General features: G+C 25.0%; 1 protein-coding gene across 1 annotated transcript; it reads left to right on the plus strand.

Moving 5' to 3' along the window:
• Nucleotides 1-108: 108 nt before the first annotated feature.
• On the plus strand, nucleotides 109-9,350 carry LOC112591483 (geranylgeranyl pyrophosphate synthase). The gene is made up of 7 exons (XM_025335334.1): nucleotides 109-299; nucleotides 6,065-6,219; nucleotides 7,272-7,416; nucleotides 7,489-7,609; nucleotides 7,807-7,946; nucleotides 8,480-8,582; nucleotides 8,730-9,350. The coding sequence occupies exons 1-7, from the start codon at nucleotides 255-257 to the stop codon at nucleotides 8,948-8,950; spliced, it is 930 nt and encodes a 309-aa protein (XP_025191119.1). The 5' UTR covers nucleotides 109-254; the 3' UTR covers nucleotides 8,951-9,350.
• The last annotated feature ends 4,919 nt before the right edge of the window (nucleotides 9,351-14,269 follow it).

Below are 14,269 nucleotides of genomic sequence, written 5' to 3' on the forward strand. Positions count from 1 at the left end.
ACGAATTATTCCATGAGGACATCGTCGGTGCTATTCGTTTCCATATTATACATTTTTTATTCTTATCGGACGCACGGGAGATAACCGCTATCGATTGATGGATTTTAGCGTTCAACAGTAATCAGTAATAACTATGTAGTAACTATATACATTTCATAATTATTATAAGTTCAAACCACCCGACGCTATTGTTCAACATTCAACTCTAGTCTTTTATTCTCGTCTCATCAGTGAATTGCACAATATATCTTAGGATGGAAAATATGTTTAGTACGTCCGGAGAAAAAGAGACTGATGAAGTGAGTTTAAACATTTTATGCATACCTATCGCATTAATATCTGTCCATCGTTGCTTGTTTATGATTTTTGTCGACTGTTGTGTTGTTGAACGACTGGACCGAGTTGCATATTATATCAAATATAATTTTTTCGTATAAATTATTTAAATTATTCTATTATTATTTTTTATTTCCATCGCCTGTCGACGATACGTTATAAACATATTTAATATGAGTGTTCAAATTGTCTTTGTAATTTGTTCATTGAGATTTTCGTTGAATTATTTGAACGATCGTTGCGACTCATGTCTGGTCATAGAAATTTTGGAAAGTTGTTACTAATCATTTTTCATTTTACAAATACGCACTAACTGGAAAATATTAAAATAATAAAAACATTTTAAAATAAATAATATTTATTTAAACTTTATATTTATAAACGTAGGTATTTAACACTACGTGAATTTGATCATAGATATTATACTCATGGTCAATTATTTAAATTATAACTCAGTAGAGGAATTTAGCATTATATTTTTTAAAGTTATCTAAATTATTGTTAATTTATGCTTATAAAATATATTCGTAATTAAAAAAAAAATTTTTTTCGAAATATTTAATTCATTTTCGTTTTTTTAAATATTGATGCTTAATAAGTTGTATAATGTTTCTTCTTAAAATGCACGAATAAATTATAAAACAAACTCTAGGCAAAGCCGTAGCTGTAGGGAGGGTTAGGGGGCTCAAACCCCCATTGATTTTCATTTTATTATTCAGTTAACATATTTTGAACGACCTTTTTTATTTTTGCTATATCATCTCTGATATATACCTAAATCCCCCCCCCCCCCCATTCAAAAATTCTAGTTACGACACTGACTCTAGGTATACTAGGTATTACACGGGTTTTTGTATAAATCAATTATTAATACCTCACGTAGAAATTCAAACAATTTCATATTATATAATTAATACCAAGGTATTTATTTGTATTTGATTATTAATTATAACCAATTAAATGTGCGGAGTTTTTATAGTAGGTATGTTACAATGCATCGGGATGTTTACCTTGAAAAATACATTTAAATATGTAAGATATCTGGCATTGAGAACTATTGCATAACAACGAAAAATCTTCCTCGACAACGTCGAATACCTACGTACCCTACATAATATAGTAATACAGTAATTAAAAATAAACATATTGTTAATATAAAATTAAATACTGCATTTTAATTATCTATAATGTATATATTATACTAATTAAAAAAAGTTATTGTTTTCAATGTTTGTAGTCGATACAAAATCAAAAAAGAGTAACAATTATTTAATCAATTCATCCCGTTAAAATTTACTAAAATATTTAATAGGAAAATATTAATAACAATATTTACATATATATATTATATATTCTATATGTACCAGATAACTTTCTGGTCCGTTTTATTGATTAATAGCTGTATAATACATATTCAGAGGTGCCAGGTGGTGAAGGGCAGTACTAGATTTGGTTTTGTTCAGTGTACAGAACGTACTGTTAAGTGAATTTACATAATTACCACTGGGCACTGGTTTAGACGAATATCAGCTATTATACGGCATTTGTAAAATTAATAAGTATTACTATTATTAAAAGAGAAAAATCAACCTTTATAACATATGAGGTATAATATAGTGTTGATAGGCAATTGGTTATGTAAGACATATATAATAACGCGATAAGCCTAAACATTATATTGGCCGGCTTTTATTTGTAAATTATATACATAACTTAGTGAAATTTAAGCAGCCGCTGTGGCTGTTTTTTATATTTATGATTGTTTTTTGAAATATAGTACTTATGTAAGTTATTCTAAACTACTTACAATTTTCAAACTTTAGATTTTGTTTTGATTATAATTCCAAAAGGAAATTGTAAACGTCATTCATATATTATGTTTTTTAAATAAATAAGTCTTTAATACGCCAACTATAGGGTCAAATTTTCAAAGGTTTAAAGATCGTATAGCAATTATTACTTACAAATAAAAAATAATATTGACAGTATTGTTCTTAAATGTTTTAATAGCTTTGCTCCTAATGCTCGTTCTCCCTTCCTAAATTACGAACATACTTAGAGATATTGGCAAAAAAAAAAAATATCCTAAATGAACATAGTTCCTTAAAATATTTTTTTTATCAATTTAGTTACATTATTTATACTTTTAAAAGATTCTTAGCATATAATATTTCAATGATATAGGTAGTAAAAATATTGCAATCCTAAAAAACTAAAATGAATTATTAAAAAATATAAGCATATTTTAACATAAATATGTTTTTGGGCTGGATCATATTTATGGTTCATAGATTTTTTTTGACGAGAAAAAAAATCAAGTAACGTGCTATGTTTTAGATTCTATACAGAGCAACAAATATTTTTATTTTACTATGATGTGTGGTACATTTTCTGTCTGTCTCTTTTAGGAGAGTATAAATGTTTTGGAAAAATGGGGGTGATTTATAGTAAAAAATTGGATTTCGTTACTACTTTTTTTGAGGAGTAGGGGAGATGGTAAAAAGTAAGAAATTCACTATAATTTTTTTTTTTTTATAACGGAAAAAAAGGAAAACCTAGAAATTTTACATAAATTTAATTTTTGACAAAATCGATTTTGTATTTTTAGTGTTACTTAAAAATGAATAACCATAAATAAATTCAATAGATACTAAAAATTTTCACCAAAAGCTTACATTTTCATTATATGATTAAATTTTTTAGTTGTTTATAGGTATGACAATTTTCAATTTTTTTTATAAATATAATAAATAGATAATATTGTAAATGGGTTAACATTTTCGAAAGCTATTCTTTTATCTATATAAAAATATTAAAAATACATAGGTATATAATTTTTTTATATACATTTGAAGTTATAATTTTAACAACAATATTCAAAATCGCAAAAAATAGACACTAGCCAGTCCTATAGGTTTTTTGTAATTAAAAATTCTTAAAAAGTTTTTGTTTCATATTTTAGTTTTGAAAATTTAATAAAAATTTTCTCATAAATAGCTTATCAGGAATTATTTTTAGACAATTATTTTTTTGTTGACATTTTACGTTCAATTCGAACGAAATTAATTATTTTAACGGTATAAATGATGATGTTAAATATTTCGTTATAATTTAAAAATATTATTTATGGGAACTTAAAATTGTACGTATATTATATTATTATAAATTTATTAATTGATCACAGTGACGTTTTTGATTTATTTTAAGATGTTCTTTATTTTATACTATGAATTTATTATTACTATTTTACGGTATTTATAGAAATATGTTATATAATTTAGTGTTTATAGTAGTTGATATAATATAATATAGCATACATTTATATTATTATAATAATTAAATACTTATAAATTATAACATAACAAGTGCAATATTTTTGGAAAAAATTATCAACCTTCTAGGTATAATATTAAAATTAAGATAAATTACTTTAATATATGTATACCAAAAAATGATAAAATCATATCACAAAATATACTTAGTGATATAGACTAACAGATTGTCTCTGCTTAGAATCTTTTTTTGTCGTGCACAATGATGTATCATTGAATACAAATTTAACACACCTCATAATAGTGAGCCGCTCGACACCCTATGAACAGCAGAGATAGTAACAACTATCTCAAATTTACCATAACAATTTATATTAGTTAATAATCAATTCAAGATCCACCATTGATAATGTCCAATTTTATAAATTTGTGTATTCCTAAAAAGCACCTATTCGTGGTAAATCTAGTAATACAAAAACGTATTTCTAATACTGTCCTAATTTGTAAAAAAATTCATTTATAGCTAAAAATATGAAAAATAAAATTCGATTATGTAATTGATTCTATGCGTTAGTGGTTTGATTTTTAATTTGGTCTGAAATATGTTAAAGAAAAAACATGCAAAATTCGTAAATATTTAAGCCTTATTTTTGTCGAAATACAAATATTTTATAAAATATAGTTTGTTAATTTAAGTATTTATCATTATCTTTATTATTTTTATATATAAAATGTGTTTCTTGATAATTTGTTTCATGATAGATTGGACATGTTAACATTAAGAAACCTATACAGTTTTTGATTCATTGTTGGAATTTGAACGTTAATTTGTAGAACATATATAGAAATTCTTAAAAAAAAATAGTTTGTTGTTAATAATTTTTGTACTATATGTATATTATATATACACCTTTAATATATCATTGCCCCCCTCGATAATTAAGATATTACTTAATCTTTATTGCATTTTATATAGCGTTTTGGAGGGCAATAAGGAAGACTGATAACTGATAAGGTGACACTTGCAATATTAAAATAAATAAATAATTTTTTTACTATGTAATATAAAAAACAGAATTTATGGTAAGTGTATTATTTTTCGCTGGCCCCCCTGAGAAAAATTTCTGCGGGCGGCTTTGATCATTGGTAATTTTCACGTTTTTCTAATTTTCATGAAATGTAAAGAGAATAGGTTTATCGGTTGATGTTTTTCCTGAGTTCTTGTTCAAATTATTTATCAGACTTAAACAATTGTTTAAACTATCTAATATATATATATATATATATAATGAACTTAATACATCAATTATGTTTTTTTATCTAAAAAAAATACTGCTATCATTATCATATATTTTTATTTCTATTAACCTATTACCTAAGTTCGTAGAAAATATATAATAATTTATATAAAATAGTTTTAGTTAATAAATATAGTCATCTTTTCTTCATTTAAGTATTATATTATATTAATATTTAGTATGCAAACTATTTGTATCCATTATGATTTTCGTTGTATTAATGACTTCAATAAATTAAAATGAAACTAATATTTCGTAGTACTTATTAAATTATTAATTATTTCATTTAATAAACAAAGTTGAATATCAATTTAATTATATATACTTACGTTTACTTTTGCCTCTACCTACTATAAATTAAATCCGATTTTACAATACTTTAATCAAACAAATTATATTTGTATAAATAAGATATGGCTGATCTGCTCTTAGTTCTTGCCATAAAAAGGTTAATTATTAAGACCGAAGCTATATTCTTCGTTTCATCTCGTTTTGTACGCAATATATTTCGTATTATAATTTGTGGGATTCAATATTTATTGTAAATACATTTTTATATTTATATATTTTTTTAAATATTATATTAGAGTAGCTACAATATGTGTTATCGCATTTTTATTCATAGCAGAAAACATTTAAGAATCCAGCATTTGTCGCCAAACTCCTAATTGTAATTATGCAAACTCTTAATTGCTCAATTTCTAAAGATTTAATTGGGACGTGTTTAAAGTTTAAACTATAACTTGATGTAATTGCATATTATTTATGAGGTTGATTACGCTAATAAACTCTCTCTTATAGTTGATAAAATAAAAAACACGACAAAAAAACATTGTGTTGTGTGGGCTACAGAAACTGTGTTAATAATCGATTTTAAATTTAGCTTTACATTTTTTTTTAAATTGCAATAACTATAATACATATACACATTTAAATAATATATTAATAAATCATTAAAAAAAAAAAAAAAAATTATGCATTTATTTTAATTATTATATTGTTTTATATACTTGGGATTCTAAAGTTTAGTATAATTTAATTGATTTATAACAATAAAATTGTATGTGTGTGTAATGTAATGTATGTTAATCACAAGGTTTTAATTTTTAAGTTAAATTTTATGTGTCTCAATTTTGATTTAATTAAAATTTTTTTTAGAAACTCTTGCAGCCCTTCACTTATATTATGCAAGTGCCTGGCAAACAAATCAGAGCTAAACTCGCTCATGCATTTAATTATTGGTTGAAAATACCATCAGACAAATTGGCTGTTATTGGAGACATAGTGCAGATGTTGCATAATTCTAGTCTCTTGTAAGTATACACTTATTAAGAAGAAAAATTTTGTTTAAAACTGTGATTAAAAATAATATAAATTTGTATGGGTGAATAAAATTCTCTATTGTGTTATTATTAAGTTTATTAGGTATCTAAAAATCAAAACTAAGGCAAATGATTGTGTATTTTGTTGTATAATTTTAAGTTAAAAATTAAAATATGTTTTAATAACGTGCCATTTATTACAATTTAAAATATATGAATTAAATAAGTTTTAAATGTATGAAGTTTTAAAGTAATATAATAAAATTGTTAATTAGTGAAAAATGAACTAATTGCATATGATACTGTATTTATGTATAATAGTATAATTAATCATTGAACTTGTTACGGATAAATATTCTTTTATACATTTTTTAATAAATTATGCATATGTGTATCTTATATAAGAGTATTTACAAATAATTATTATTTATTAATTATTACTCAGGTATATATTTTAAAATAAATCATGACTTCTATAAATTAATGTTTAGATAACATAAAATGTTGTACAACTTTTTTAATTGACTCGATAAATTTTTTTGTATAATTATATAGATTGTCTATTATGTAATAAATTGTTATAATAATATGAATCAGTGTAACTTATTAATTATCTTGACCAAAGAATATAATTTGGTCTTATTTAAAGTTATATAATTATAGTTATTAATTTATCATAGTTAAATGAATATTAAGAGAAAATTTTCTGTTAAGCTATAGGTAAATATATTTTAAATATCTTAATGCTACTTACATTTATAATTAATTTTTATTTACTAGTTATTATGACTGAAGAATTTGAAACAGACATGAAATTATAACAGGAATTTTTTTATTCAATTCTTAATTGAATCATTGAAACATTATTAAAAATATGTGCATCAAAATTAATCTTATTTACTATTCATTTTGTTTTTTTTTTATTCCTTAATTTTCTGTATTTCGAGTTGATGAAATACTTAAGTACATTAACATTATTAATAAGTTATGATAATTATTAGTTATTAAACATAATTAATATTTATTTATGTTTGGTATTTTAGAACTGATGATATTCAAGATAATTCAGTCTTAAGACGTGGAATACCTGTAGCACATTCAATCTATGGTGTTGCTAGTACAATCAATGCTGCAAATTATATGTCATTTGTTGCATTAGAACGAACTCTGAGCTTAGGACATCCAATGGTACATGTTATTCATATTATTGACTTTAGAATAGATAGTAATAGTTTATAAATTGTATTAATTTAATTTTAGGCTACCACTGTATACACTGAACAAGTGTTAGAACTTCACCGAGGTCAAGGAATGGAAATTTATTGGAGAGATAATTATACATGTCCGACTGAAGATGAATACAAAAAAATGACAATTAGAAGTAATTAAATTTGTATATTAATTATTTTATAATATGTGTTGGTATTTTGGTATACATATTTTCTTAATTGACATTTAAAGTTAACTGAGCTTAGATATTTAAAAAAGATATGCTTAAAACATGTCAAATATATCATATTAATATTATAGGTACTTATAAAAATGTATTCTTATATTATTGTATATTTTATGTTTAAGAGACTGGTGGTTTATTTATGCTTGCTATCAGACTTATGCAATTATTCAGTGACAATACTAGCGACTTCACCAAACTTACTGGAATATTAGGATTGTATTTTCAGATTCGAGATGATTATTGTAACTTGTGTTTGCAAGAAGTAAGAAATATTGCATGTTTATTATAATAAGTTGATCAATTTTATTGATTTAATGTGTTTTGTTTTTGTGTATAATTAAAAATATTTGACTGAAAAAATGGCATAATGCACTGATATACTCAGTAATAATTAAAAATAATTCATTTTTAAAATCTTATTATGAAAATGCTATTTCTGATTTATATTGATTATTATGTACTTGAGAAACACGAATCATAAGTTGTTTATTTAATTCAGCGGTTCCTAAACTTTTTTTTCCGCGGTGCCCTGCTGTATATAACATTATATAGTTTTATAGTTAGCATTATATTTAGTTATAGCATTATAGTTTTCAACATTTTCTTTAAGTTCATAGTTCTTACAAACATAAAGCTTAAAATTAATGTATTCTTAATGTTTAAATAAAAATAGTTAACAGTGTACCATGACTTTAAAATATACATTTGGAAAATTATTTTTAGAGTAAATTATACTAATATTAAAATATCATTATCATTGTTTTATAAATTAATCAAGACATAAATATTTTTTAGTATTCTGAAAATAAGAGTTATTGTGAAGATTTAACAGAAGGGAAATTCAGTTTCCCTATTATACATGCAATCCATACTCGCCCTGAAGACAAACAAGTGATTCGTATCCTTTTTATACAATTAAGACTAATCATAATATTATTTTTTTTAATATATGTATTGTCATTCTTCCAATTTTTAATTTTTTTACTTAACATGAAATACAAAACTACTATTACTGTAATGTTGTACTTAACCATAAAACTATTAGATATTTTGCGACAGCGAACAAGAAATGTTGATGTGAAAAAGTATTGTGTAAAGTTGTTGGATAATTATGGTTCATTTGAACATACAAGGAAAGTATTGACACAATTGGATAGTGACGCTCGTAAAGAAGTGGAAAATCTTGGTGGTAATCCATTGATGATTAAAATATTAGACGGACTTAGAAACTGGTCATATAATTTTGACGAAAAGACAAATAATTAAATATTTTCATTTTTATATTTTAATTTCAATTTCCACCATGACCAACTGTTCTAAAGTACTTTTATTCATGTGAATTTTCACATTTTTAGTTGCATATTAAATATTTTGCAGTACCAAAATGTAATGGGGACCCTTTATATGTATGTTTACTAATAATCAGTAGAGTTTATTTTAATTAAAGAATTATTGTACTCTGTCAACCGAATATTACAAGAATTTAAATTCTACAGGCCTTATCATTAATTTTGAAAAAGTTATTAACCTTTTTTAATTTATAATACTGTTATGTGGCAATCAATCACTGTAAACAAAATTTAAAAAAAATATGCCATAATCAATTCTATTTTGGCCTGTTTAATATATAAGTATGTACTTAAATGTAAAATATTGCCAAAGTTTAGCAAGGTATAATAATATATATTTATAAATAATAAAAAAGAATATAGTCTTCCAATTGAATATATATTATAAAATGCAAGTATTGTATTTTTTGTACTTTAATGTTATTATTTGATACTTATTATTATTCATTTTTCACTTTTTTAAACCATTATTAAATTTCTTTTATATTATATTTTGCTTAATCTTACATACCCAATCTGCTCATGACTGTTTTGTCAAACGTCTTTGCTAATTAGTATCTTAAGATAAACCAATTGTTTCTAATCTTAATAAGTACTTATAATTTCTTAACATATGTATGAAAATAATAAATAGATGCATATTAGTGAGATATTAATTTATACCTAGTTAATATTATGTTATATGTATTATGTGTAAATTTTGTATACGTATACAAATTAGTTACAGAAAATAAAAGTCATTTAATTGAAATTGATTAGTGAGCTGTTACTTATTAGTTGTTACCAATGATTGTAGTGATTGAACTCCTTAAAATATATTATTAATGTTTTAAACGACCTGTGCTAATTCATCATTATTGATGTAATAATACAATTAATTATTAAACTAAAAAAAATTGAGAATAATTAAAGAAAAAAGATGTGAAACAAATAAGTATGCAGTAATGAATAACAAAATATTATAATTGTTCAATTATAACAAATTGTGTAGTTGTACATTTTCTAGGAAGTATTCATAGATGAAATATATACCTGGTGTGTTTAACAAAATCTATGATTGTGTATAAAAACAACAGGTACATTTGTGACATAAAAGTTTACCGTTGCAGGATAATGAGTTAGAAAAAAAGTGTGAATTTCTTGGGTAAATAATTTTCTTGTTTCTTGGCGATTTAAAGAGCAGCAGTTTTATTGAATGTCGTGTGTGTATTTTGAAAATACAATTTTTTTTAGATATATTCTAATTTCTAATACTTTGTATAGACTAAGAGCACAAATTGTTGCTGCACATCTTATAGTTGTGTGATTTACTGAAAGAAAACCTTTCCCGAAACACAAATTTATTGATTGTATATAGATCCAGTGGAGTGATGGAAGACATTTTATTATTTGAATCAGGAATCGTACTGTGGATTAGGCACTTTGCGATGAAAATGGATCAGCGAAACCACGTCAAACATCAAGTCTGTGTTTATATATATATTAAAGATAGGTACACATGATTTGGTGTCTATAATTTTTATTTTGTATATACATAATACATACGTTAGTATAACTCATTATACATAGTATAAAATATATTACAATATACATTATATTTAGTTTTATGTTGACATATTATATTGGCTATTGGAAATTTGACATACTATACTATAATTTATTTGTGATAAATAATAAATTAAAAGAATAATCTTAAGTGGGTAGTCGATAAAGCGTTTACATCATAATATTAAAATGTGAAAACTATTATGGTTATAGTTATATATAGAGATTAGAAACTACATTGTATTATGAATTATGATGATACTTTAAATTGTGGGTTAAGTTGTAATGACGCATATGTGCCTTACTGTAATAGAGTGTCCGGACCATTTTCAAATACGGAGCAGCGATACTCGAGATATATTTATTTTTACCCAAACCCATCCACCCACCCACCCACCCACCCACTCACCCACCTATAACCCACATTTGTAAGAATATGTTCTCTTAACTTATCTACTGAAATCGGTCATGAAAATAACTTTTACAATATCAAAACTAATAACAAAAACTATTTATTAATAAATAATGGAGTACCTATGCATTTAAGGTAGGTATCTATACCAAAAAATAATGTGTTGTAATAATCTATAAAACTGTTTTGGCGTAAATATCACTTGAATTGTAGCTGTGCGCCTGTGCTATGGAATGATACAATAACTTTCTTTTTCTAATATAAATAATCTCTTCAAAAATCATGATTCATGAAATAAGAAAATTATTTTATATTTTATCTAAAAATTCTATTTTTAGGTTTTGTAATACATAAGTAGGTACATATTATGAATTAAATATTATTAAAAAATAAAAAATCTGATGTTTAATTTTTAAGTTAATGACGTTAATGTAATTCAAGAAAATCTATGCTATTTACAATTCACTATAGATCGATAATTTTAAACTATTAGATATCTAATGCGGTGGTGCATGTTGCATGTACCATAGTCAATATTTGTTCAGCCCAATTTATGCAACTGTTGCTGTTCATTAAAACTGTGGCGCACTCATAACGAATTTGTAAGTTGCATTTAATAATACTTTAATAGAAGAGATAAAATAGAGATGAGTATACATTTTTTAACTTTGAACTGACTTAAAACAAGTGCGGATTTAGAATGCCTAATTGGGGAGGGGGGTCAAATATCAATATAAGTTTATATTTAGACATAATATACTTATATACCTAATACTGCCTTTCAACTCAGTAATTCTAAGTTCACAGAAAAATAAAAAAATCGATTTACTAAAAATTTTGAATTATCAAAATCTTGTAAAAATATACATGTAGTTTATATTAAAAAAATGTATGCTATAGATTATAGAATATAGTCTATGGAGTTCTTAAGGTTCGAGTTATCGCCAATCGATTATAATGAATGGGTTTTACGAATTAAGCTATAACTCGTAATCATAAGTATATGTAATATTTATTGGATTTCTCGTTGTTCTATATAATATGCACATGTTTTAAATTTGGATAAGAAAATTCGAGACTCCGAAAATTGGTCCAATTCGTTTTCGAGTTAATAAGATTATTTAAACATTGAATGTTAATTTTGAAAGGGAATATTATTTATTCGAGATGTCGAGAATTTAAATTTATTAAGGTTTCATTTACCGAGAGTCGACTGTATAAAGAAATATATAATAAAAAATAATGTAATGTTTTTCTTTTGAAGTTTTGTTATTATTTTGTTAAACTTTAAATAAAATATTATATTATAATCATTTGCACTATTCTTTTGTGTGGTGAGTGGGAGGGGGTGGGCATTACTTCCATGCCTACAAGCTTGCATCCGCGTCTGATTCGAATTAAGATTACTCGAGTATACCCATTATTACCTACGTACGAACACTCAGTGACTCGAATCAAAAATGGCTAGAATTTGGGGAAACGAGTGTATTATAACAATATAAAGGTAGGTACTGAAGATAAAAAAATAAATATATCTTGCAAAGCATGATTTTGTATACCTTTATTCAAATTTGCCACCCACTCACGGTTCATCCATCGGCTCGTTCTTGCTTAAAGATATCGATGGGTATTCGTTTGATGTTGCTCCTATGTATATACATACATTATACACATTGAAGTCCCTACAGTGGCCGTGCGCCACTGAGCCACTGCAGTGCCAGGGGTCTTTTTGTACAGAACAAAATTATGTATAAATAACCTCAGGTGTCCGTCAAAAATTATATGCTATTATAATATTACTCGAGCATGCCACTGATTGGGCCGTTGGGCGGTGGTGGTCACTACTCATTATGATATTTGCGCATTAGCGTTCAACGGGACGCTGCGTGTCGCAAAAATCGCACAATATACGACTGGTTTCGTCCAAAAATAGAACACGGTAAACATAATTTTATTAACTCACAACATCTCAGTGGCGTTATTATTATTGTTACTATCTTGAACGTTGGCTTTAATTTATTATTATAATGTAATGTGTATTTTTATGACGGCTTACGCGTATTATATTAAGTACCCTATCTCATGATCACAATGACTGCAGCAATTACCACAAGTGTTTCCATACATTATTGCGAAGTTTTTAAGAAAAATCATAAATATCGAATAAACCAAAGATCATTAAATATACAGGATAAGTCGTCAAAGCGCCATCCTTACCTATACCTGCTCGTATATTTTTTTATTAATTAATGCATTTGTTAAAATTCTGGTTCTTTAAATTTTTTAGTATCTACCAACTAGGTTAATACAACAGTCAACATTAGAAAGGTTATATACTTAAAATTTACTTAGAGACCACATTTTTAGATAAACGTAGATTGAGTTTTATGGTAATACAGACTTCTTGTTTTCAAATGAGAACCGCCTTTTTTATTGTCAATTGTTAATCATATTAATTAAAAATTCTAATGCATCTAAACTAAAATTGGAACCAACATAGTATCTGTGTTTATTTATTAAAGGTAAGAATCCTTAATTGTGGATTTATATCAAATATTAAGTAGGTATCTGTACTTAATTATGTCGGATGTGATAATTATATAACTATTTTATATATATATGTTACGGTCCAGGTGGATAAATGGTCATTGTAAACCTGTACTCCTGCCATACAACTGTTACCATTCATGGGCTATAATAACGGTCTTAGTATTGGACTATTAATGTTACTTGTATTGAGGGACCTTAACGTTATACGTGTATTGCTTATTTTTTCTTTACAGTCGTCCTTCATAAACACAATTTACGTTCCATTTAAGGCAAATATTATTTCACAGAGAAAAATGAAATAATTTTACCGAATTCCTATTTTTTTTTCCAAGAAGTTCAGGAAAAGCTAAAAATTTCTCAAGACCTACCTTACTTAGATAATTATGTCGGATGTGATAATTATATAACTATTTTATATATATATGTTACGGTCCAGGTGGATAAATGGTCATTGTAAACACTGGTCGGACAAAGTTTACAATGTCCGAGTTATTCAAGCCAAGTAGATAATTATTCACATAAATCAGACATTGTATACAACGGCCAGTTCTACAGATGCCAAGTGAACAATTATGTTTAACTTGAGTTGACCATAACATAATATATATTATAATGAACAATGAATATTATATAATTATATAATTTTATTTAATATTAATATACAAAATGGATAATATTTTATTAATTAAAATTAAAAAATAATTTTTATTCTATTAATGTCTTAAAATT

The sequence above is a fragment of the Melanaphis sacchari genome, unplaced genomic scaffold, assembly GCF_002803265.2.
Source record: "Melanaphis sacchari strain LSU unplaced genomic scaffold, SCAv2.0 Contig0_pilon_pilon, whole genome shotgun sequence".
NCBI lineage: Eukaryota > Metazoa > Arthropoda > Insecta > Hemiptera > Aphididae > Melanaphis > Melanaphis sacchari.

Excerpts from the sequence above, each read along its gene's own strand:
- LOC112591483 (XM_025335334.1), top strand. The coding sequence starts at position 255 with ATGGAAAATATGTTTAGTACGTCCGGAGAAAAAGAGACTGATGAA. Across the intron at positions 6,220-7,271 it reads TTGCATAATTCTAGTCTCTT|AACTGATGATATTCAAGATA; the intron begins GTAAGTATACAC and ends TTGGTATTTTAG. Across the intron at positions 8,583-8,729 it reads TGAAGACAAACAAGTGATTC|ATATTTTGCGACAGCGAACA; the intron begins GTATCCTTTTTA and ends TAAAACTATTAG.